The sequence below is a fragment of the Mustela erminea genome, chromosome 1 (genome assembly GCF_009829155.1).
Source record: "Mustela erminea isolate mMusErm1 chromosome 1, mMusErm1.Pri, whole genome shotgun sequence".
In the NCBI taxonomy this organism is placed as follows: Eukaryota; Metazoa; Chordata; class Mammalia; order Carnivora; family Mustelidae; genus Mustela; species Mustela erminea.
In genome coordinates this window covers 154864350-154889192 of record NC_045614.1, presented here as the reverse complement: position 1 = coordinate 154889192, position 24843 = coordinate 154864350, and the positions used below count along the sequence as shown (strand labels likewise).

At 38.9% G+C, this 24843-nt stretch overlaps 1 protein-coding gene across 5 annotated transcripts in view; it reads right to left on the bottom strand.

Moving 5' to 3' along the window:
• Positions 1–4855: 4855 nt before the first annotated feature.
• TMEM39A (transmembrane protein 39A) overlaps positions 4856–24843 on the bottom strand; it is a 30038-nt gene continuing 10050 nt past the window's right edge. For 2 of the 5 annotated variants that reach the window (XM_032347891.1, XM_032347912.1), the window contains 6 exons: positions 20556–20639; positions 15540–15694; positions 11047–11395; positions 10077–10264; positions 8039–8159; positions 4856–5337 (listed from right to left, as the gene is read on the bottom strand). In XM_032347891.1, coding sequence (XP_032203782.1) covers positions 5104–5337; positions 8039–8159; positions 10077–10264; positions 11047–11395; positions 15540–15694; positions 20556–20639 — 1131 coding nt within the window. In that variant the 3' untranslated portion in view covers positions 4856–5103. Of the gene's footprint in view, positions 5338–8038; positions 9214–10076; positions 10265–11046; positions 11396–15539; positions 15695–20555; positions 20640–24843 lie in introns of those variants that run through there. The other 3 variants (XR_004286920.1, XM_032347903.1, XM_032347895.1) reach the window with 3 other exon arrangements.

The window sequence follows — 24843 nt, the reverse complement described above, 5'->3', positions numbered from 1 at the left end:
GGAATCAAGTTATTTTTACTTTTACCATTCTTTGTGGCCATGATGTAGTCAACGTCCCAGATCTCCCAGTCTTTGGCACTGAGCATCCTGTTTCCACCATCCTACTGGATGATTTCAGTGTTCCTGAGGAAAACCCACTCCACAGTCTTGGCACAGTTGCTTAGTTTTTACTGCTCTTCAGTTTTGGCCATTTGCCTCCAGGGTTACACATTGCTGTTTCAAAATCCAGAACTCTGTGATCCCAAACTCTCATATTCTATTCTCAAAACTCCTATCCTTGCTCCTTTATTCCTTTGACTTATTCAAAATTACTAATGCCTGGCCTACCCCTACCCTTTCTGACAGACAGTACGCCCAACCAGACTTCTTCCTTCCCTAGCCTTTCCAGACCCCAAGCTACAGCATCTCAACTCTTCCTGCCAGCACCACTAACTCCCTTGACTACTTCAGCCATTAACTGCTTTGTGAACCTCCAAACGAGGACCAGGACTCTTAGCACCCATCTTCTCCACTCTTACTTATCTATTGGGTTAGACCAGAGAAAAATCATAAAACTGTGGCCAGAGAGCCTTTGAAAATTTATGGTTTACCACCTCAGCACTACCCTCATTCCCAAAATTCACAAAAGCTATTCCACTATTCTAAGTCTCCTCCTAGATTGACCCCCCCCATCAAAATTGCCTCTTACTTCATAAGTTCCTGCTGTCAGATGTTTCTTCCACTCCCACACCCCCAACAATTACTTCCCCTTCTCCATGTACTTGTGTATCTAACCCCCCTTTTAGCTCAGAGAAATTGCTATCCCTTCTGCCCAAGGGCTCCCAAGAACACTTTCTAATTCACTACTTCTTCATTCTAATTCACTACTCTGGACCAACCAACCTGACTTCCACCCCCCTTGCTCCATTAAAATTTCTCTTACTAGTCACCAATGATCTAATAACCAAATCCAACAGTCAGTTCTCAGTCTCTTAACTTCCTTATTTGATACAGTTCATCGTCTTTTTTTTTTTTTTAAGATTTTGAGAGAGAGAGAGTACATGCCCACAGAGGGAGAAGCAGACTCCCCGCTGAGCAGGAAACCTGGCATGGGGCTTGATCCCAGGACCCAGAGATCATGAACAGAGATGAAGGCAGCCACCCAACCGAGCCTCCCAGGGACCCTTGATCACTTCTTCCTTGCAACACTAGTTCACCTTAGTGAAACCTCTTAGATTTCCATTTCCTTAGTCTTCTTCATTTGAAAGCTTCCTCTTCCTCTGCTCTTAATGTTGTTATTCACCAGAATTGTCCTCTTTTCTTTCCACTTTCTCTATCACCCACACAGTGGTGACACCCACCCCATGCCCTCTCACCTCTTACATAGACTCTTTAAATGGTTGGGTAACTGATCTCCCTGCATTCTCATTGACACCTGTCCATTCTCCAAACCAACTGGACATATTGCTGCTCAAGTTGTCTAATATAGGAGAGTGGATCTCATCAAAGTCACCTTGAGTGTGTTAAAACAGACATCCGGGTTCTATTCAAAGTTTATGATTCAGTAGGTTTGGGATGGGGCTTGAAATTATCTGTTTGTAGTAAATCCCCCGTTAAGCAATGCTGCTGCTGCAGATCCAGAGATTATATTTTGAGAACTCCTCACTTGAGAACCCTCTGGGTCATGAATCCTAAATTGAAAATCTTTCATTAGCTGTCTTTAATTCCTAGTCTTCTGTCTGCTTAAGAATTACTTTAAGTGCTTGTGAAAGGGGCAGTTTGGGGCTTTACTCTCAAGATTCTGACCTAGTAGATCTGATGTAGTGTCCAAGGATCACACCTTTGAGAACCTGTGATTTAGAAGATAATAAAAGTTCAAACCCCTTAACATGGACCTTGTGTCCTCCTATAATCTAGTCTTTGCCTACTTCTCTAGCATTATTGAACTAGTTATTTAAGAACTGGTGGAAGTCCATGCCTTGGGTTTTTGTATATCCTGTTCCCCTGCATGCAACCTCTCTCCCTCATTTATGTGGTACTCCCCCAGTCCTCCCTTAAAATGCTGTGTTACTGCCGCAGTGAAGTCCTCCCTGATACTGCAGATTCCAAGCAAAGTTGGAGACTCTTCTCTGCATCACCTCTGCACCTTGTATATACTTCCTTTCCAAATACCCCTTTGTTATTACTGATTTACTTACCTGCCTTGTGTTAATCAACTCTAAACATCACTATCTCTGGCACCCAGCAGTGTCCAGTACATAATAATTGCTCAGGAAATAGAAATGGGAGAGGGTGGGGTGATGATTTGATAGGGAGGGGAAAGAAGCTTAAGGAATATAACATGGAATCAGAATAAATAGGATACTGAGGAACATCTCCATCATGCTCATGCCCGTGAACTACTTTCTACTTACCTACCTTAAGTCACCCTAACAGCTGGTCGAGCATCTTCCTTCCTTTTCTTGTATCCAAAGTTCACCCAAATGATCATTTTTCCACATACCATTTAATTTCTCAGTATATAAACAACCACCCAAAGGCCATCCTTTACTGAGTATGGATCTCCTATCACTACGCAAAGATGACGTTGTCCTTTCTCTCACATGATCCGTAAGTAGTAGGATACACAGATCACTGGTAATTTTTCTCTTCCCCATCTGAATGTGGCACCTCCTAAAAGGGCATCTGAAATGTGTACCAGCATATTGAACTGCAACTTTTATCTCCTGGATGCTGTCCTATCTGAAAAGAGAGGGGGCACTTCTTCATTCCTATACCCCAAACTAGTTTCTATTTCTTATCCTCGTTCATTTGTTTACCCAGCCTGGCATCTGGTCCTCCTGTACCATCCTGTTTAGGATTACGGCCAAGGTCAAACCAGAGCGGGTGTTATCTACTACAGACTACTACAAGAGTAGTCTGTTATCTCTATTCAGTTATCTGGGCTACTTTTCAGTGACAAAATCAACTTGGAGCCATTTTGAGGAGACATCTTCCTGTCAGGACCACCCAATTTGCTCTTAACTGTCAAGTAACCTCATCAAGATGTTTATTAGTCAAGGGGTACCTGGGTGGCTCAGTCGGTCAAGCATCTGCCTTTGGCTCAGGTCATAATCCCGGGGTTCTGGGATCGAGGCCCGAGCTGGGCTCCCTGCTCAGCCAGGGAGTCTGCTTCTCCATCTCTCCCCGTCCCCATCACTTATGTATTCTCTCTCTCAAATAAATGAAATCTTAAAAAAAAAAAAAAAATTTATTAGTCAAAAGAAAGCCTATTTTTAAGACCCTAAGGAAGGAATACTGGAACAGTAACTTTCCTGTCCTCCTTCACTCTGAGAACTACCGTATTTAGGCTGAACCATTTATGAAACCAACCAACACACTGTGGTTACCTTGCTATTTTTCCAGTATATTAAAATTGTTCCCACCTCAGGCCACTGCCTTTCTCCAAAGCTATTTATATGGCTCAGTCTTGCTTCATTGCTTTGCTCAGAAATTACCTTCTCAGAGATGCCTTCTAGCAATGCCATTCCTAGTACTTTTTATTTCCTTGCCCTGATTTATTTTCTCTTTACTACACTTACTACTACCAGGGACATTATATATAAACTTATTTTTGGCACACCTTGCACCCCCCACATTGTAAGTTCTATGAAGGTAGGGCCTTTGCATTCCTTACTCACTGCTGTCCATATCCCCGGTGCCTAACATGGTGCCTGGTGGTCAACATGCATTTGTTAAATAGCTAAATAGACTCAAATTGCCAAATTATGTAACTTAAAAAAAAGTATACACATCAAAATACTTAAGGAAACAATGGTTAATTTAAACACAGAAGCCACCTTGGGTAGCTGTATATATACCCTAGCCCTCATCGTGCTGCCTTGCTGAAAACCTGCTGGGAACACTTCTGTAAGAATTGTTTTCAGAGCCAGTTTATGAAATTACATGATTGGTCTTTTTACTTTATAAGTCATATTGTGTCTCACCAAAAAGTTCACAGTGTAAAAAAGCCAAACCAAGCACAGAAAACCTATGAGAATATATTTCAGGCTCTCAAGACAAGGCCTCAGAAGTTTAGATGACTAGTGACATCAATTGACTAAGATCACCTCTCGAGAATACGGACATGGACTGGCAAGGGTTAATGCTCACAAACACAGAGGTTCTGGAATTTGAAACTAAAAACACACATTTTGGGCACAGATCAAATTATCGGGGGACAAAGAGGTAACTTCTTCTATTTCACTTCTGCTTATAACTCCGAACATGCCGTTGTAGGTGGGCTGCTGCTCAGACTGTATCCAAGATTGTTTAGCTGAGAACTGGCCCATTCTTCTAGGCGGCAGGGATCTTCAGCCTGCCCACACTCCAGCCCACATGGCATTTGCACTCATCTTCTCCCACTGGTCCAGCCATACACCTTCTTCCTGGGTGCGGGCACTCTAAAGACTTTGCCTTAAAAATTATCATTTCAAACAGCTAATAATTAAAGAAAAATCTTAAGAGGCGAAAGAAGTGAAAGAACAGGGAAAATAACAGCAATACCCGCTGAGTTCAGGATAGCACCTTTTTCGTAAGTACTTCTGAATGTCACTGGGCAGAACTAAATGCTGAGTTTTCCTCCCATGATGCAAGAGAGAGAGTCCCAGCCAGGACCATAAGCCACGCTTTGCCCCAAGTATTCCAATACTGTTAGCCAGCCAGAGAGAAAGAGAATAGGTGCTGTCAGGCAACTCCACTGATCTCTGTTTCTGTAGCAGGAAGGCCAACTGAGGACTAAAGATATTGAGAAGACTGGAAAAGTAGACATACCGAAGGTACGGTGTAAAGTGATACAGGAGATGTTGTAAATGAATGAGTTATTCCAGAGCCATAAGAACAAATCAATCTCTTTACTGGAGAGGCACACCTCTCATCCTGTGTTATTATTCAAATGTACTAACACATGAAAGATCACATCACCTTGTTTGTGGATACATTTAATATCCCTTACCCTTCCCACCTTTCAAAACATAATAGTATACAAAATATAAAATATCTTAAATATTTATAAAAATCGCAAGAAAAAAATAGAACGTATGAAAATATTTTTATCTGAGTTCCCCCTCATTGTTGAGAGGCAGCTTAGTTTGCCTTGAGTTCATAACTGTTGAGTGGGTAGGAGTATGCCCTGCCTAATACTATTCTGTCCCGGAGAAGTTTAAATAAAACATAGTAGTTGCAGAAGAGGATGAGAGCCATGGAAAGTGTGTGGTTCCACTTCTCCGACCGCAGCAAGGAATAGAGCTGGTAGAAGACGACACTGCCCTCAATAAGGATAAGCAGATTTAACAGCCTTAATGGACGATGAAATAGGAACTGTAAGGAAGATGAAAGGCAAAATATTATTTCATTAAAAAGTAAAGACTACAGTTATTCTCACATTTTTCTCCTAAAATAATTTTGTATTTATAGGTTCCTATGTGCCATAACATATAGATCTGCTTACTGAACATGAATCAGGCTATTTCTTGCTGTAGAGACCCAAACCTTTTCCTTTTTGCTCAATGAATAATGAAATAAATTTTATTTCAAAATGTCCTGAGATAGGAAAAAGGATCACACCTAAAAGAACTGCCTCTAAACATTTTTCTTAAATTCTATCTTATCTTGGGTATATATTTTATTTGAGATAATCAAAAGCACATTTATCTAAGACAAGGGCTAGATAAAGGACTGACTAGGAAATATTTTAGATTTTGCAAGTCAAGAGGCAAAAACTGAAGATAATTATATAAGTACTTAAAGCCATTTAAAACGAAAGATTTTAAAAAGTAAAAATCATTGTTAGTTTGTGTGCTGGTCTAAGACATAAACACTAGACAAGTCTGAGGGGAGGGGAAGTCTTATAAGCTGAAGTATCAAAACAATATTTCTTAATTTTCCCTTAAACCATTTACCTACCATCATTACTGACTAAAATCCTCTACACCATATATTTCTGCTGGGTTTTTTTCTGGATATTGAGAAGTAGGGTGCACAGACAGGACAACGAGGAAGGAAGGAAAAATTAGTCAGAATTAGAGTCTGGCTAAAAACAGGGCTGCTCACTGTTTTCATTCCACCAAATTCTTCACTCTAAGAGGTTAAATCCTGGTTTACTAATAAAAACATATTATGAATAGAAAGATAGAGGCAATAAATTGCAAACTGCGGCAACGGTACTTTATCAGATCTAAATAAACTAATTTGGACCTCAAAGTTCAAATGTGAGAATAAAGCCAAACCGTCATGACAGCTCTGAAAGGTAGCCAGGTTCTTCAGGTCCTTCTCTGAGAGGAAGAAAATGTTTAACCTATTAACAATTAAAATTAAATGTGCCAGTAAGCTACAAACTGAATGAGTAGAAAGGTGAGGAAGGGTTTTAACTTCTAATAGCTATAGGCAGTCGGCACATTTTAAATGAGTGTTCTCAGAACTTCAGTATGCCTAAGAATCATTTCCAGATAGGTAAATGCTGCAAATTCCAGGAATCCTTCAGACATTCTGATTCAGAAGTCTGGGGTTGGGACCCTGAATTAGAGTGAGCCAGGTGATTTATATGTAAGTGGCCCAAGGACCACTTTGAGAAGCACTGATTTACCTGTTTGGTCATGCAAAATCGGTAATAAATTAATTTCCTTAATCCTTATTCTTTGGATTTCACCTGACTCTTCAGCTATCCAACATACTAGCAAGGAAAATACTTATTTTCCAAGCAGAAAACTCCAGTAGAATATCTTATTATAGGTTTCTTTTACTACGGCCAAAAGAAGTCATTAATGGCCTATGGAATAAAGCTGACTGAATTAACTAATCTATGTAGAAACCAAATCCTTCTGTGGTTGTGACTTGAGTCCGCTCCTCCCTAGATTCCTCATTCAAGGGCCTTGTACTTGCCCCATGCTCCTCTCAGCCCCACCTTGTCCTCTGCTACCAACCGCCTCCCCGGCCCCCAGCCCTGGCCCAACTGTATTTACAAGCATCCAGCCCTGATGTGAAGTTCCTAGTATTTAAGTGAAAGGCCCTTAGCAGCAAACACCTGCAGAACCAGAAAGCCTGTGTACCCTCACAAGGAACTGGGAGGAGGGAGAATGAGATTCAAGTATCTCAAAAAAAGATTTCCAATTCTTTTTTAGACTGTAATCTCTATTCAAAGGCAATGCACCGCACCATGAACAGTCCCCTGCATGCACCGTCTTTTCCCCACTGCCACTGATCAGCTAGCTAGCCTTTCCCAGATAAATAAATACTCCTGCCTCTAGTGTCAGAATTTCCAGGAAAACTGAAAGAGCAATAGACATAATCCAAAGCATACATTCAAATGGGATAGAAGCTGGGTTTAATGGATGTCTACTGCTTCCTCCTCTCTCCTTTTAATCCAGGAAAAGGTAAAAGGCCAGAGATCATGGCATTAACACCCAAACCCATTACATTATTACTATATTAAATATCACTTAAGGACACATAAACACAACATAAGGATAAACCAATAAACCAAACTATTACAAATAAAAATTGTAAGATGAAAAAGGGAAGTCTTAAATAACTGCCTTCTTGTTCCATCCAGGTAATACTAGACACAACAAATCCCAATATGGCTTGAAGCTGTTGCAGTTGGGACAATGGTATTGATCTTCAAACTGCTTTTCAGAACACATTTCCAGGGTGCCTGGGTGGCTCAGATGGTTAAGTGTCTGCCTTCAGCTCAGGTCATGATCCCAGGTTCCTGGGATTGAGTCCCACATCGGGCTCCCTGCTCTGCGGGGAGCCTGCTTCTCCCTCTCCCTCTCCCGCTCCCCCTGCTTGTGCTCTTTTGCAGTCTCTCTCTCAAATAAATACATAAAATCTTAAAACAAACAAACAAACAAACAAAAAAAACAACAAACAAAAAAAACCCCACATTTCCAAAAGACAAGGGCCAGTATTAGAGTGATAGTAATTACCATGTGCCACACACTGTGCTAGGTGCTTACACACATAGTGGCCTCCTGACACTTACCACTAAGTTTATGTTTGATAAGAAATAAGTGGTACTTGCATAAAAGCGGGCATGGGATACGTCTGAAGGCACTGCCACGTTGTAAGGCCCCATGGCTCTATACAAGCATCTGCTGTGTCGCACCAGCACCCCTTGAGGCCATATTGTATTTTCGGACCAACTAAGGGAGAAAGAAATGCAATGTTAGCATGTTGGCAATTACAAATAAGACAGAGTCTGGCAAGGCCCACTACATTTCTAAGAAGGAATTAAGTATGCAAGGCTTCATCTGCCTGAATTCTGAGGATACACTGCACAAACTGGAAAGAGTTAGGAAGGCTTTGTTATCATAACTTCATTGCTGTACAGTAGAGAGGCTGCAAAGTGATACAATGAACTCAGTGTCAAAGGACTTATGAGGCTCAGGAGATTGAGCAGAAATTAATGTGTAAGGCAACTATGAGCCAGAAAACCGAGTGTAATCAGATGGACTGTCATCTCAACCCCAAGTGAGCAAAATCTATTGATGGAAACGCTAGAGAGAATAAACAAGAACAGAAAGTAGACTGTAGTGAAAGTAGTGGACAAATGAACATATTGTCAAATCAGCATATTTACTGCAGAATTAATCCCAAAAAGCTATAGAAAATCAGTCTGTCACATATTTCAAATGCCTCCTATATGCGTGAAGCTATACAGAAGAGAGACACACAAGGTACTGACACACAGATTTTACTTTTTACCGCTTTCCTGGTTTATTTTTATAGAAGTTTCTCTAGGAAAAAGAAGTTACGGAAGAAGCTTCATTGTTTCCAGCACCAATGTAATGGAGTTGGGGCAGGGATGGGGATCTTCAGGTTAAGTTTTTAAAAAAATCTAAGTTAATTCATCTCTTCCTGATTTTGGAAAAGGTTAGTTTCCTAGGGTAAGAACTGGGACAACATTTTAGATATGTTAAACAAACAAAAAAACAAAAACAAAAAAAAGAAAAAAGTCTAACACCCTGAAGTTTTCCCAGTTCAGAAAATGTTCCGTCGGCCTTGCTCACACTTACCAGCATTAAAGTGATGATACACCTCATGGCCATGTGCCATCAGGAGCCTGAAGATGTACAGTACTAGTACTGTGGATTGTATTTTCAATTTTTATTGAAATTTGTCCTTTGCCCACAGTCGGGTTTCTTTTCAGCCTGGCCCAATCTCTTTCAGTTCCTGGGCTTGAAGGCCTGTGCTAATCTGTATCAGACATCAAGGCAGATAATTGAAGGGAGGACTCTGAGGGGGGAGAGGGGAAAAGAAAGTCCCCTCAATCTGTCCCACTTCATTAGGAAAGAATTTCTAGGTGATGAAATTTGTGAAATGTTCCAATTATAAAAGGGAGGAAGATGAAGATGGTCCAGGTCTGAAAGGAAGGTATGGTGAAGGGAAAGAGTGAGAGGAACAAAAAGGTTCTCAAGTTAACCATTTTGGATCACAGGGACCATGCAGAGAAATGACTGATAAGGGGACACGATGAGAGGAACACTCAGAGTGAACTCAATTAGGGACAGCTTTCATTTAAATATGGGAAAAGCAGGGAAACACTCATTAGCATGTTTAAGGAAAAAGATAGTAAGAAATGCAAGCAAGGAAAATTATTAGAACAAATTTGCATTTATTAGAAAGAAGAGATGAGAGAAGCAAATTCTAGCTGCCTGAGTGTGAGAGGATTAGCTAGCAACTATTTAGCTGTGGCAATTAGGAGAAGATGAATCTTACAGTCTTCCAAAGAGAATTAAAAATATATCATGACTCTGTGAATTTGGGCAAAGGGTTAAAACTGGAAGAAAACTCCATTATTACAGCTTGGGAAACAAATTCACACTCCAGGGTGACCGGGCAGCTGAAAGGTAGGAGGCATTTAAGGAGGGACTGGGGATGGTGGTGGGAATGGGTTAATGTCTTCTGTGTTCAGTTTAGAGTGATGACAAGCTTCCATGTAGACAAAAAACTAAAAATCAAATGTTCAAAGCCAAGAACAAGAATGACATACAAAGCAAATAAACATGATCAGCAGCATGTAGAAGGTGTTATATGGTTTTACCCTCTAGGCTACTCACATGTGCTGTGGAGCATTGCTGTAGGACCCATGTTCAAGCTTCTGCCACTTGCCCAGGTGAGCGGCTGATTTATGTAGCAAATCACAGTATTTAGACGGCAGCAGTTGTGTGGTGAGCATGACAAAAGCATTGATCCACACCATAATGAGGTGCTCACATGACCAGCGCATGTCATAGTACTGGGTACTCTGGAAGAGATCAGAAGAGGGAGAAATGATTCGCGCACTGTTCAGCAAGAAGGGAGGGACGGCTGCGCGTACGTACGCCCTGCAGGCAAATGCCACACTGAGTCACACATGCAATGGTTGTCCTGCTGTCCGTGCAGAAAGTTCAAGAGCAGAGTCCTCCAAAATCCTGCAACCTGACTTTCTGGCTGTATGAATTAGGGATGGGAGGGAGAGGCAATTATATTTTAAGTGCTTCCTTTCTAGAAGAGGTGAGTGCCCTCTGTAAATGACCACTCCAGCTGCAGATGTGCTTCTCAATGGGTGAAGAAAGGGCACTAAAATGTCCCAAAAGATTTTGGGCCCAAGTGACATCCAGACCATTTTTCTTTTCCACTGAAGTAAATTGAAATTTAGATAAAGGTTAGATTAAATCCAAGGAAACTCCTGATTAACCATGTTAAGATCAACTAGAGTAGGCTGAATTGTATTAAAACCTCAATCCTCTTAGGCTACTACATACTGATTCTAGAATAAACACAAACTTTATTTTCCCCAGAAACTGGAAAAAAAAAAAAAAACTTTAAAAAAGAAAGAAAAAAAAATAGGGGACCACCACGGGTGCATCACATATATGGAAATACCTATCCGCCAACCAGGAGCGGTATTAGTGCACTCCAGATGCAGCCGAACTCCACCATCCAGGCTGCCAAAGGGGAGACAGAGAAAAGGGGGATTAAATAAGAAATACCCAGTTTATGTCATTCACACACAAATCGAGGAAGTACATACAAGAAACCACTTACCTTCACAAAACACAGGGGGAGAAATGCAACATAGTAGGCACTGAAGAGGGAGTTGAAGAGAACTTCCTTGATTCTGTGGTTGAAATCCGCTTTCAGACATTCCACTTCATTGCGAATGAGGTCTGGAGAGAGGGGGCAGCTGTGCGTGGGGATGGGCGTGGCATTATTAAACTGTTCTTTCAGAGACTCCAGCAATAAGGAGAGGAAGTCTTTGGATTTGGCCAAGCCACCCACAGTTGAGGCACTTTCTTCTACCGCCTGATGCTGAACCATGTAGTTATAGTCTGTGAGAAGAAGATGAGCTCTACTATCTTGGTGGAAACAGCAGAGAGGAACATAAACACCAAACCTGCAGAAGACGGTAAATATGAAAATGAGACCACAGATGCCACCTATGATCAAATCTAGATCTAACATAACTATGTTAGTAAAACAGTCATGATTCACAAGGATGAACGTAACAGAACAGGGACTCTGTTGACAGTAAATTCATCATCAGGGAAGTTCTTGAATTTCTTCCCACAAAGGCAATATACATTCTACTATACAGTAGAACAATAGAAGACTACAGAAATCACAATGACAAAACAGAAAACACCAAAAAATGAAGACTTTTATAATTTTTACAACTGGTGCACAGACTTCATACTTCTATGTTTAGTCACATACAGTATAAACCGTTTTATAACTTTGAGTGTGTTTATATATAGGTATCTATTTTGAGCATTTTTTTCATATCATTACATATTTTTTCTATAACAATTTTTAAAGATACTATAATTCTCATACAGATGCACTCTAATTTATCCACTTCTCTCTTGTTGGAAACTTAGGTGGTTTCCTACTTTGCATTACCATAAATATGAATGTAGGGATAAAATCCTACATGATCTTTGTATGTATCTGGTAATTTTCAAATGGAATGCCCTTCACTTCCAATTTCCCCTTCTTAGTGAGGGGCTCCCCCTGCCTCCCCGCTACATTACCCACCCCAATCCTATAGGCACTCCTAAGTTCCCCCTGCCTGGTTATTTTTCTTCAGAGATCTTACCCCTCCATGTGTTTTACATATTTTTCAGGTTTTTAATTTGGGTGGTTTTTTTGCTTGTTTGTTTGTTTATTTGGTCTATCTTCCCCTTACTATAATCTAAGTTCTGTGTACCAGAGATTTGGGTCTGCTTAATTCACTGCAATATCCCTGATGTCTAGAATTGTGGCTGAAACATACTACACACTTAAAAAATATCTGATGGATTAATGAAAAAAAATTCTAGATGTATAATAAATAAATTTCTACAAGTAGACTAAGTTGGTCAAAGGACTTAATATTTTTGAGACTTTTCATAACTTCTTATAGTTATTTCAACCTTGGTTCCTTAAAACTTTTTAAAATACTTTCCCCAGTCCTCATTAAGTAATGTCCACATTGTGACTTATGTATTATAAATAAAATGGTCATTTCACTGGCATAAATTCAGATATGAAAAACAGCAAATAAAAGATTCCCTATATAGTTATATATTTTATAAAAATATTAACAAATTCACCTATTCATAGTTTTCTACGGAGGGAGAAAGCAAGCTTGTTATGACGTAAGGGAGGATGGCTAGCAGCTCCGCAATCCACTGTGAATGTGTGCTGGAGTAGTAGTGTGGGAAGGAGTAAATGAAGAAGCAACAGGCAGAACTCACACATGTGCAAAACCGTGAAGGTCAGAGAAACCTGTCAATATTGCTGAAACACAAGCTGCACATGTAGAGGTGACACGAGAGGCTAGGGTGTGTGGCAGTTGCAACAATGGCCCCATTTCTTAACCCTTCCTATAGTCTTAATGCACAGCCCTCATTCTGTGTGTGAAGTGACCCTGCCCTAGCCCTACGATGGCTCAACAATGCAACCTGTTCTGGCCCATGGAATGTCAGCAAGCATGATGTGATCAGAAGCCTAAAACGGGCTTGCACTCTGGGGCTTACTTTCATGCCATTTGATCAATTTCAAGTGTGAGTGAACCCAGCTAAGACCAGGGGAGCTGCTTGACTTCCAGCTGACTCCAACATATGTACAATAAATAAATATTGTGGAATGCTACCACGGGTTTGTAGCTGTTTGTTATAGCATTATATAGCAATGGATTAACTGATACAGTGTAGAATGAGAGAAACTAGAAGGGCAGCATCAAAGGCTTAGACTTTGGAGGCTCCATAAGGTAAAGGGGGATAAAGGAAATGATTCATTAAAGAATTTTAAAGAGGGTTAGTGACATAATTCAACTTCCATTCTGAAAAGCATTACAGCTGTAATAAAAAATGGAGGGGCGCCTGGGTGGATCTCAAGGTCCTGGGATCGAGTCCCGCATCGGGCTCTCTGCTCAGCAGAGAGCCTGCTTCCTCCTCTCTCTCTCTCTCTCTCTCTCTCTCTCTGCGTGCCTCTCTGCCTACTTATAAAATAAATAAAATATTTAAGAAAAAAAAAATGGAAAGGAAGAAGGCAAGAATGGATTACCAGAAGTCCAGATGGAAGTTTAGAATGTAACAGCAGAGGTTACAGAAGGCAGTGTATAGATTTAAGATAATATAAGAGCTACAAAATTAGTCAATGGACTAACCTACACTAAAGTGAGAAGCTAGCTGAGAATCAAGTTTAAAAAAAAAAACAAAAACAAAAACCAAAGCAGTAAAGAGTCACTTTTTTAACCTATGAATAAATAAGAAAATAAAGATGTAGTTACTGCCATTGTCTAGCAAAATTTCTTACACTTATTTTTTAAATTTAAGTTAGATAAAAGATTATACAACTTTAAAAAGCGAAGAAGGCAAATATATTTAAATATAAAATCTGTTTAAATTACATGCTTATTTCATTGTTTTACAGGGGTGTGGAGAGCCTTAAAAAATAAGTAAGCTTCTTTACATTCCTCAACTGAAATGAAAAAGTTGGCTAGTCATTTTGACATGGTAATCCTTTTAAACCAGGCCAAAATATTCCTTGATATGTCCATATTTAGCCTTTCAAGTCAAATATAGTTAAACCTGATTCAACCAGCTGTTGTTCAGAAACAGAACAAAGAAATCATCTGAAGTTAAAGAAACTGAAATATTAACCTAGAAATACAGAGACAACTGATGTAAAATATATACCTTATAATAAATATGAATCATGGAAAATGATGTTTATAATATAGAGTTCATTTTGTAGGGAAAAGGGTAATACTAATGAACTGAATTGATGATCACCTTAAATAATTAAGCAATATAATTGCAAAAATAAATAAGTAAACAGTATAATTAGACCTACCATAGGACAACCAATAGAAAGACTCTTCTTGCCATCCCTGCCCATTATGCCTTGACTTTAGGCCATGTAACTACTTAAAACCCATGCTTACACAAAGCAATGATTCTCAAAACTTGAGAAAGCATCAAAATCATATGGAAGGCCTGTTAAAAGACAAATTGCTAGGTCCTACTTCTGGAGTTTCTGTTTCAGTAGATTTAGGGTGGATTCTGAGAATTTCTATTTCCAAAAAGATTCCAGGTGATGCTGATGTTGCACTTCTGGGAACCACACTTTGAGAACTACTGATTAAAGCGGAATGGTGCAAATAAGAACTCCAGAATCACAAAGACCCAAGTCTTTCTAATTATCTGACCACAGGAAAGATTTTTAATCTCTTAATCTCTCTTTACCTGTGGCGAAGCCTGCTAACTGTCTGCCAAGAGCCACTGTTCTCCTGCTCTTCCGCTGCAACAGAATTTTTAGTTGAGGTACAGCTGTTCTGCTAAAGACAAATTTCTGCCCTCCCTTATACTCTATACTGCTACAGAGGAGTGGACCAAAAAAGATAGCAGGAGCCTGGGTCCCAAGACCATGGAAGCTAGCTGCCACAGCTCTCCAAGATGATTTACACACATACTTTACAGAAGAAAGAAATAAACTTCTAATTTTTAAAGCTACTAGTACTTTGGAACTGTTATGTCAGACTAAATACACAGCCTCCTGGGTTATGGGGATGATTTCATGAGGTGATGTTTATAAACACCTAGCCCAGCACCTAGCATATAACAGCAATAAATGGTAGCTACCTACTAACATCCAATGAAGAAAGTATTAGCCCAAAGTATACAAGTTAAACTATGCAGAAGAGTTTAAAAGCCCATGTGTATAATAAGATACAACTATGCACTGCCAATGTAGGCAGCACTTGGGCACTTCATTTGATGAAGAGAGCCAATTAAAATATTCACCATTGATAGAATAACCATACTTCTCCAGTTTTCCTGGGACAGTCGTGAGTTACCCCTGTTGCCCCAACTGTAGAGCCTAGTGTAGAAAATAAATTACAAGTCACCCTACCCACTGATTTTTTCCAATTTTCTGAGCTTTTTTTTTGGCTTCTATGAATTTCATCTTCCTCACTTTTGTAGTATTGTTTGCTTGACCCAAATAATTTCTTTAAAAACTTACAGGTAATATGGTAAAACTGGAGTACTCACGGGTAGCCAAGGAAAAGGAGATTGAGGACTGAATGGCTCCGGAAGAGATTGACGAGGGTCCAACAAAGTACCCATCCACATAAAGTGAGTAGCACCAAGCGAGCTGATATCAGAACCATGTAGTGAATCATAGATGCTGCACCCGCCTTAGTGGCCTGAAAGTTTGGAAGCACCAAAAGGAACATTTTTAAATGGCCTTATTCAAAAGCAATGCGATTCAAGGAATTAGATTTAGTGGAAATCTGCCCCCTTCAAAAAAAAAGGGAAGGGGGGGAGGAAAGAAGAAAAAAACTGCCCCATCCCACTTATCTTCCTTATTTTTAAAGATTCAGACTCTTCCAGGCAGTTTGTTGGTTCCTCCTTGTATTCCCAGTGTCTCATACAGACCTCGCTTAAGTTCTTATGACATTGTCTAATGTATTTACACTGGGGCTTCAAAGTATGACCCATGGACCACATTCATCAAAATTACTTGGGCTGCTTACTGAATCTAAAAATGCCTACTGCCTTCCCTTACGAGATACAGGGAACAAAACTGTTAAGTCATGGAACCTATATTTTAATAATCCACCAGGTAATTTTTTTGTAAAGGCATTGAACCATTAATTTATCTGACTTTGGACTGAACTATAATAACATCAATAGTAGCAACAATGTCCCATTTTCCTTGGAATCCTCCCCCCAATCTATTTGCTGAATTAATATTTAATGAATTACTGAACCTTCAAAAAATAATCAGATCTTCTCTGACAAATCCCTATATAAATAAAAGCTTCTCTTTTGACTTTTGCAAACATGGAAATAATGGACAATCACTTCCACTACTTTGTATGACAGCTATTCAAATATTTTTCCTTAATCCCACATTTTAAAGACAGATTAAATATAGTAAGAAAGCATACTTGTCTAAACATGAAGCTCTGCAATGTTATTTCCTTTCAGAATGAACTAGGAAGAGAATGAGCAAAATACAGGGGAAAATGGCAGATTCCTACAACCTCAAAAGAGCAGTGTCAGAACGTAGAAAGGGGAAAAAATTATGTAGGGTCAATAGCAATGGGAGGGGATAAGGAACTTTTCAGGTCCTTCATCTATTCATTTCTTAATTTACTCAATATACTACATAGCATATATAATACATATGCACTTATATAGTTATTTATAAATGCAAAGAAGCAGTTGAATTAACACCATAGAGAAGGTTCAAATTGTTCTCAGTAACAGTATGGCAAATAATTGTTTATCACTCCCCTGATACATACCTCATGCCAATGTACCTTACCTGTCAAAGCCTAAGGAAGGCATTTAAGTGGCTTGGAATTACTCTATCGCCTCCATTTTCTTTCCTTTTTTAAGAGATTTTATTTATTTATTTGACAGACTGTGCACAGTAGGAGGAGTGACGGAGCAAGAAGGAGAAGCAGGCAGGCTCTCCACTGAGCAGGGAGCCTGATGCAAGGCTCAATCCCAGGCCCCTAGGATCACGACCTGAGCTGAAGGCATACGCTTAACCGACTGAGCCACCCAGGTGTCCTCACGGCCTCCATTTTCAAAATAAAAAGGCTGTTCTGCCCAGTGTCACAACAGTAGCAGAGCCTGGATGTATTTGTCACTTTTGTCTTGTTTCAGAGCCCAAGCTCTTAACCATTATGCTATGTACGGCAGATACTATATCAGGTCCTAGGGACATAGTAGTAACTAAGAACTCTGTCTTTATGAGGCTGCCCAAATAAGAAAACAAATATTAAACTTATATTTACACAAATAATTATTTTTACAATTGTGGTAAGTGCTACAGGAAAAAAGCAGGCTGTAAGGGAAAGCGAGTAATAAAAGACCCCAATCTAGGGAAGCCTTTCTGAGGACGTGGTATTTTAGCTGGGATTAAAGAATAAGCAAAAATAAGCCAGGTAAGGAGTAGAAAAATAATCCTAATAGTAATGTTAAAGTATGGTTTATATGCAAATAAAAATTTATATACTAAATATACCAAAATATGGCCCTTTCAATAATGAAGTTGTAATTTAAAATTTTTCCTGCTTTATATTTTAGGGTTTTCCTTTTATTTATTTATTTATTTGTTTAAATAAAATGTACTACCTTCCTACTTAGAACAAGTTTTTTAAAAAGGAAGTTGCAAGGATGCCTGAGTGGCTCAGTCTGTTGAGCATCTTGCCTTTGGCTCAGGTCATGGTCCCAGGGTCCTGCGATTGAGCCCTGCATCTGGCTCCCTGTGATGCTTCTCCCTTTCCTCCCTGCTTGTGTGCTCTCTCTCTCTCAAATAAATAAATAAAATCTTTAATAATAAAATAAAATAAAATAAAATGGGAGTTGCCTCAGGTTGCAAGAATAGCTGAGTAACTTTCTGGTCTTGTGGAACAAGTCAAGAACTAGAAATGAATAAACAGTCTTATATAGTTGGAGGTATTCCTCCTGGAATAGTATTCAGCATTTTTATTAATTACCTCCAGCTTCTCCTTAAAAATGGTTGGTCTTTCTCAGGGTAAGGATCCTTTCTGTGATATATAACCCCCCCCCCAAAAAAAACCCCCAAAAGACAAATTTTTTAATGAAAGGAAGGAAAGATGATTTATGATGGGAATCACCATCTAATTTAGCTTTTTTAAGAAAAGAATCACTATACAGCTCCTATTTTTAACTTCTGAATAGGTAATATAGTCACAAATGCTCAAAATAAAAAATGTATAATAGTGTTTGTACTGAATTTCCCGCCTTCTGGTCCTGTTCCCAGCCATAACTAGGCAGCTTGTTATTAGTTTGTATGTCCTTCTAGAGATAATTTATTCATACATAAACAAATGTATTTTATTCCTTCTACCCACCTTATTTTAAACATTGTTTTATATATACACACACATATATATATATATGTGTGTGTATATATATATATATATATTTTTTTTTTTTTTTACTTAACATTTTAGTGGTCAGTACAATTTCATCTTTTTAATGGCTTCATGCTGTTCCATTATACAGATACCCCATAATTATTTAAATGTTCTTCTCATGGACTTTAAGGTACAGAGACTTCAGTCATTGACCAGAAGTCTGTTTAAATTTAGCTTAAGTATTTTGTTCTCAGTAAGAATTACAGGTTTCTTTTTCTTAAAGTTTTTTTTTTATTCATTTGAAAGAGAGAAAGAGAGAATAAGAGAGAGTGCTCAGCAGGAGAGGCAGATCCCTGCCAAGCAGGGAGCCTGATGTGGGACTCGATCCCAGGGCTCCAGGATTATGACCAGAGCCGAAGGCAGACGTTTAACCAACCGAGCCACCCAGGCACCCAAGAATTACAGGTTTCTTTAGAAAATAGCTAATTACTCTCCAACTAAGGTCATGCAAAAACTGTTAAACTACTATTAAGCCATTAGCGAAAGAAAGCAACAGGGTACATAAAGTTATAATCCTTGGATCACCAAGGTAGAAACCGCAGTTATAAAGGATTTACACATTAGCTGGACATACTAATTTGGCATATACAAGTACCATTTCTAAGTAATTGAAAGATAAAAAAAAATGCTGCCCGTTTTCACATACAAAAGCATAAAACTCCACTGAGTTCCTCTAAAAAAAGAATACAATGTAATATATCCAAAGTAAGCACCTATTTTCATGACCTAAATAGCAAACTTGGGAGAAAAGTTTTGTTTTTTGTTTTTTTTTTAAGATTTTATTTATTTATTTGTCGAGAGAGAGCACAACCAGGGGGAACAGGAGGCAGAGGGAGAAGCATGTTCCACACTGAGCAAGGAGCCCCTTGCGGGACTTCATCCGAGGACCCTGGGATTATGATCTTTACAGAAGGCAGACGCTTAACTGACTAAGCCACCCAGGTGTCTCCGAGGAGAAAAAATTTTAGACAGCCTTTCCCTTTGTGAAAAACAGGTAATTCAACTACCAGTGTTTTTCCGTTAACTTCAAATGGCTCTCAGATTATGACTTAATACATGCAATTACTCTGTGCTCACAAGAAATAAGGTTCCTAAAAATTAGGGCTTACAGACACAAATACTTTCATGCATGTTTTAGAAGGAAAAAAAGTTGGCTCTCATTTATCCGTGATTATAGTAACTATTAATTTAAAATTATACACTGAATTATAAACTCCAAGATTAAAATTGTTAGACACTCTAGCTAAGTTAACATTTTTGTTTTTGTTTTTATAATAATTTATAGGACATAAGATAATAAAATCCTAAGAGAACACATTTACCTTCTCCAATGGAGTTTACAAATATATTAAAGAATCTTACCAATGGCCAGTTCTATCAACATTTAATTTTAAAAAGATTCTATTAATGGCCCAAGTCTTTCCTCTACTGCCCACTGATTCTAATCTTCAAGATTAGTCTTACGCAAATTTGATTTCATTTTAAAACTCCCAAGTTTTAATAAACTCAAACAAATGTCTCTTTCTAGAAACTCCACAAATGGTATATAATATCCAGTAATTACCTGAAACAAAGTTTTAGATGCAACTGTTCACTTATATATAACTCTTCATATCAAGTTACTTAAAATTCCTTCTATTTTTACTGTAAGTAATAAAATTAGAAAAGTTATACAGAAGAACATGGAATCTAGAAATAAGCTCCTATCAAACGAGATTTCTAACAGTTTTCTTGAATTCTAGCACAATGAGTTTTAAATATATTGTTGGAAAATCTTTTAAAAAGAACTAGCACATGGGGCCACTGGGTGGCTCAGTTGGTTAAGCATCTGACTTTGGCTCGGTCATGATTTCAGGGTACTGGGATTGCTCAGTGGGAAGTCTGCTTGTCTCTCTCCCTTGGCCCCTCTCCCCAAATCGTGCTCTAATAAATAAATACAATCTTAAAAAAAAAAAAAAAAAACAACTAGCATAGCTCATGTGGAAGTAAAGAAATTATTTGTAATTATTTTCAAATTATATTTGTGCACTTGACATACTCAGCTTGAATCCATTCTAGTAACTAACCTCTAGCTACAAGTGATAAATTATAGTGAATAAGCTGTTACCTCTGAGATGAGGGCCCACACCAGCCTCCTTGCAAGCATCACTGTGATGAATGCTGCCAGGTGGTAATCAATGAGATGAAAATTCTGTAAAAGAAACAAATCACTGCATCAGAAAGAAATATGGATATCTAGCTGGAACTACTACATCAAAAGGTTTGCCCCTCAGAAGAGCTTCCTTACATCACCTTGTATGTATAGACCACAAGAATCTGAGAGATCTTAGAGAGACTACCTACCTTCTACTTTCTACCTAATTTTACTTCTCCTTTCACCAAAGATTGCTTTAATTTTTCAAATACTATTTTAAATTATCTGGAATATACTCCCCTCTTTTTTGAAAGTTTACAGTGTTGAAAGGAAGACTACAGCTTTGGGTTAAAGAGGGATAGCCTGCAGAATTATGGCAAGAATAATTTAAGGGTTGGGGCGCCTGGGTGGCTCAGCGGGTTGTTAAGCCTCTGCCTTCGGCCCAGGTCATGATCTCGGGGTCCTAGGATTGAGCCCCGTATCACGCTCTCTGCTCCGAGGGAAGCCTGCCTCCCCCCCTCTCTCTGCCTGACTATCTGCCCACTTGTGATCTCTCTCTCTCTGTGTCAAATAAATAAATAAAATATTTTAAAAAAAAAAAAGAAAAATTTAAGGGGTCCCTGGATGGCTCAGTCAGTTAAGTGGCTGCCTTCGGCTCAGATCATGATCCCTGGGTAGCAGGATTGAGCCCTGGGTCAGGCTCCCCGCTCATCAGGGAGCCTGCTTCTCCCTCTCTCCACCCCCTGCTTGGGCTCTCTCTTAAATAAATAAAAATCTTTAAAAATAAAAAGTAATTTATTTAAAATGCCATATTTATAATGAGTGTCAAATACAATGGATCAGATGGGACTCCCAGCGTTCAGGAGTTCCTATTTTTGGTATCTCTATGCAAGTTTATGTTAATCTAACTGGGTATCTACTAACCTAAACTCCCTACGGGCTGACATGTCAATTACCTTCAATTTAGTCTTTCTTAACTTGATTTAAAAAAATGTGTTGGGTGCCTTGGTGGCTCAGTTGGTTAAACGTTTGCCTTCTGCTCAGGTCATGATCCCAGGATCTTGGGATCAGGCTCGCTGCTCAGGGGGGAGTTTGCTTCTCCCTCTGCCCCTCCCCACAGTTTGTGTGCTTGTGCTCTCTCACAAAAATAAATAAATATAATCTTAAAAAAAAAAAACACAACAAAAACGTGTCTTCTATTTGATCTTTTCTTCCTAAGAAATGATAGCATTACCTAGATGCTGCATATGGTTCTTTCTAAGTTCTATCAGCATCTATCGGTAATCAGAACTCTAGCTCTAAGCGTATATAAATAATAAGCACAATAATAAGCACATTAGCAACAAACAAAATGGGGATGTATTTTCATTTTGCTGGTCAAAAGTTCTTTAGGTTTCCAGAGTCCTCCTTCCAGACTCAAAAGCTGAACTTCTCAATTCATTCAGTAAGTAAGTAGGGGGCACCCACAATGTGTGCAAAGTACTCTTCTTGATACTGAGGATACAGTGCTAAAGAATAACACACAAGCTTCCTGCTCTCCTGGATCTTATTTTTTACTGTGGAGTGAAAGGGAAAGGCGATGGCAAGGATTTCTATTTGTCTTTTCTGCCATCATAGGAGAATTTAACTGGACACTGACTCCTTGCTAAATAGAGCTTCATTTCCTTGCCTCCCTTGCAAAACTACTTGTAGCTAAGGTATGTGAGGGGAAAGGATATATACAACTTCCAAGTCATGCCCTTAAAGGAAGGAGCTATCTTTCTCCTTTCCTCCTTCCTGCTGGCCAGATCTGCTGACAAGAGTTGGTACAGCTATCTCGGACCATGGTTTGGAAGAAGCATGTCGAGAGTGGCAGAGCAATGGAAACAAAGAGTTGCCACGCTGGCATATCACATGACTGGTTTTTATCTAATCAGGAAATAAGGTTAAAAAAAAATCAGGAAATAAGGTTCTACTCTGTTTTAGCTGTCCTGTTACAACAACTAAAGCCATATCTTTAATAAATTTAAGTGCAAAGTCAACGACAAGCTGACAAGCAAAAGCATTTTACCTAGTAACAACTACTGGCAAGAAATAAGAGAGTGATGAATAGTAACTGGAAAGGGAGTTGCAGAGCCAGTTTAAATTGTTGGTTATGGAGGACATCTCTAGATTGTGGCATTTGGGCTGACGGCAGAAAAAGTAACACCCATGACAAGATCTGAACGCAGAGAGCCCCAGGCAGAGGGAAAAGGAATCACAAAGGCCCTAAGACAGGAAGACATACGCCTGGTGTGTCTGAAAATCAGTAAGAGGGCTGAAATGATGTAATGAATAACAAAAGATTAAGTTTATATTTTTTCCTAATGAGAAGTCATGGAAGTGTTCTATGCAAAGAGTGCCAGGTTCTATTTTAAAACAATCACAGTGATTGCTGTGTGGAGAATATACTGTAGCAGGGCAAGATCAGTTAGGAGGCTACTGCTTTTAATGCAAGTAAGAAATGAAGATGGACTGAACAGGGTCAGCAGAAAGGGCGATGGGAGTGGCCCGATCTGGGATACATTTTAAAGGTAGAGTAGCCAGAATATCAAGAGAAAGGCTTACCTCAGATCACTTCCTTTTCTCTTTCTCTAAGTGTTTTGGATTCTAATATTTATCCCCTTTTAAGCTTTGAGACTTCTGGTTCACCTCACTCCTCCAAAATAATGCAAGCAAATTCACTAGACACCCCTACTTCATACCTAATGTTTGAGGGTCTTATTTATGTATCACCAGTCCATCTAAGACATTTTTTATCAAAAGATTTAAGCGCCTAATGTATCTTAATTGTTAAGTAAATTTTGTTCTGTGCTCCATTACTGAAAACTGGTAATCTGTTTATGATTAACTCTATAAACCAGAATATTTGATTAATCACCCTCCAGTTCTGATATTCTGAATAATTTAATATACTACTTCTAGCTTTTACGTTTCTTAGGGTTAAGACTCATTCAGTTAACTGCTTGATGGCTACAATGATACTTTACATATTCGGGGGTCCACATAATTATTAAGATCTTGAAATGGAAAAAGAAAAACCCAATATATAAATCTGATCAATTTCTGAGTCAGACATACATAACGAACAAAATTTAGACCACTATTTCAGATCTAAGTCCCTTCTAGAGCATCCCAGCTACATATCCATCTCCCAATTTTGAATACCTTCAGTGACAGGAAGTAACTAGGTCTCTGGCGGTCCATTAATCTTTGAACAGCTTACTGATTCAGACCCCTTTCAGAATGATGGGCTAAAATCTTATCCTATTTGCTATTTCACAGATGTTACTCTTAGTTTCACAATTAAACGCTAAGGTTTGTGTGAGCTAGGACCGTATGTAGCAGATAAGTGAGCCAGTCTACAGGATAACCTGCTTCAAGTGTGCCTTCTGCTATTGCACAGACCAGAAAATGAAAAACTTCATCTCCAGACTTTCTTGCAACTCAAGTTCTAGATTTGACTTAGTTTCTGCCAACCTTGAGCGTTACATAAAGCCTGAATTCAGAACTGAGTGAAATGGGGAGAGGGGCAGGGTAAAAGGCACCCATGTTTGGTGGTATGAGTCAGAGGAAAGGAAGCATTAATTTTGGACTCGGCAGCTCTAGCAGCAGCTTCCTGATTATGACAGGAGCACCGGCCCCCTTGCAAGGCAACATTTGTAGGGGACTTTTAAAAGAACTCTTGTCAGAAATGGTTGGCTGACAGAAGAGCTCTTTGATTAGCCTGAAAATTCAAAAACTGAGGTTTCCATGGAATGTCGAAGTGAAAACTAAAACTAGTACCGAAAAGTACTTATGGATTAAACACAGAATAAGTAATAGGAAATACAGCATAGCAAGGAGTGACAATACTCACTTTGTCACTATGTGATTTTGAATAAGTTTTGTGATCTCTAGGTCTCATATTTCTAATTTATAAGATGGGACAGTAATACCAGTCTTCTGGTTTGTTTTTTGGTTTTTTTTTGTACCTACCTGTTTTAAAAGAAGGAGTAAATGAGATAATACTTGCAAAAAAAAGCGATTACTTTAATGTTTTGCCAATGCCATTGTTAAGATAGTGAGAAATTTACGTATAGAGCTACATGGCTGGAAGAAGCCTTAAAAATCATCTAATCCAGCCTCTTCATTTTACAACACCAGAAGAATAGATGAAATACAGTTCCTACACTCATAAATTAATAATCCAGGAAAAAAAGACCATTAAAAAAAAGAAACACAAACAATGGGGTGCCTGGGT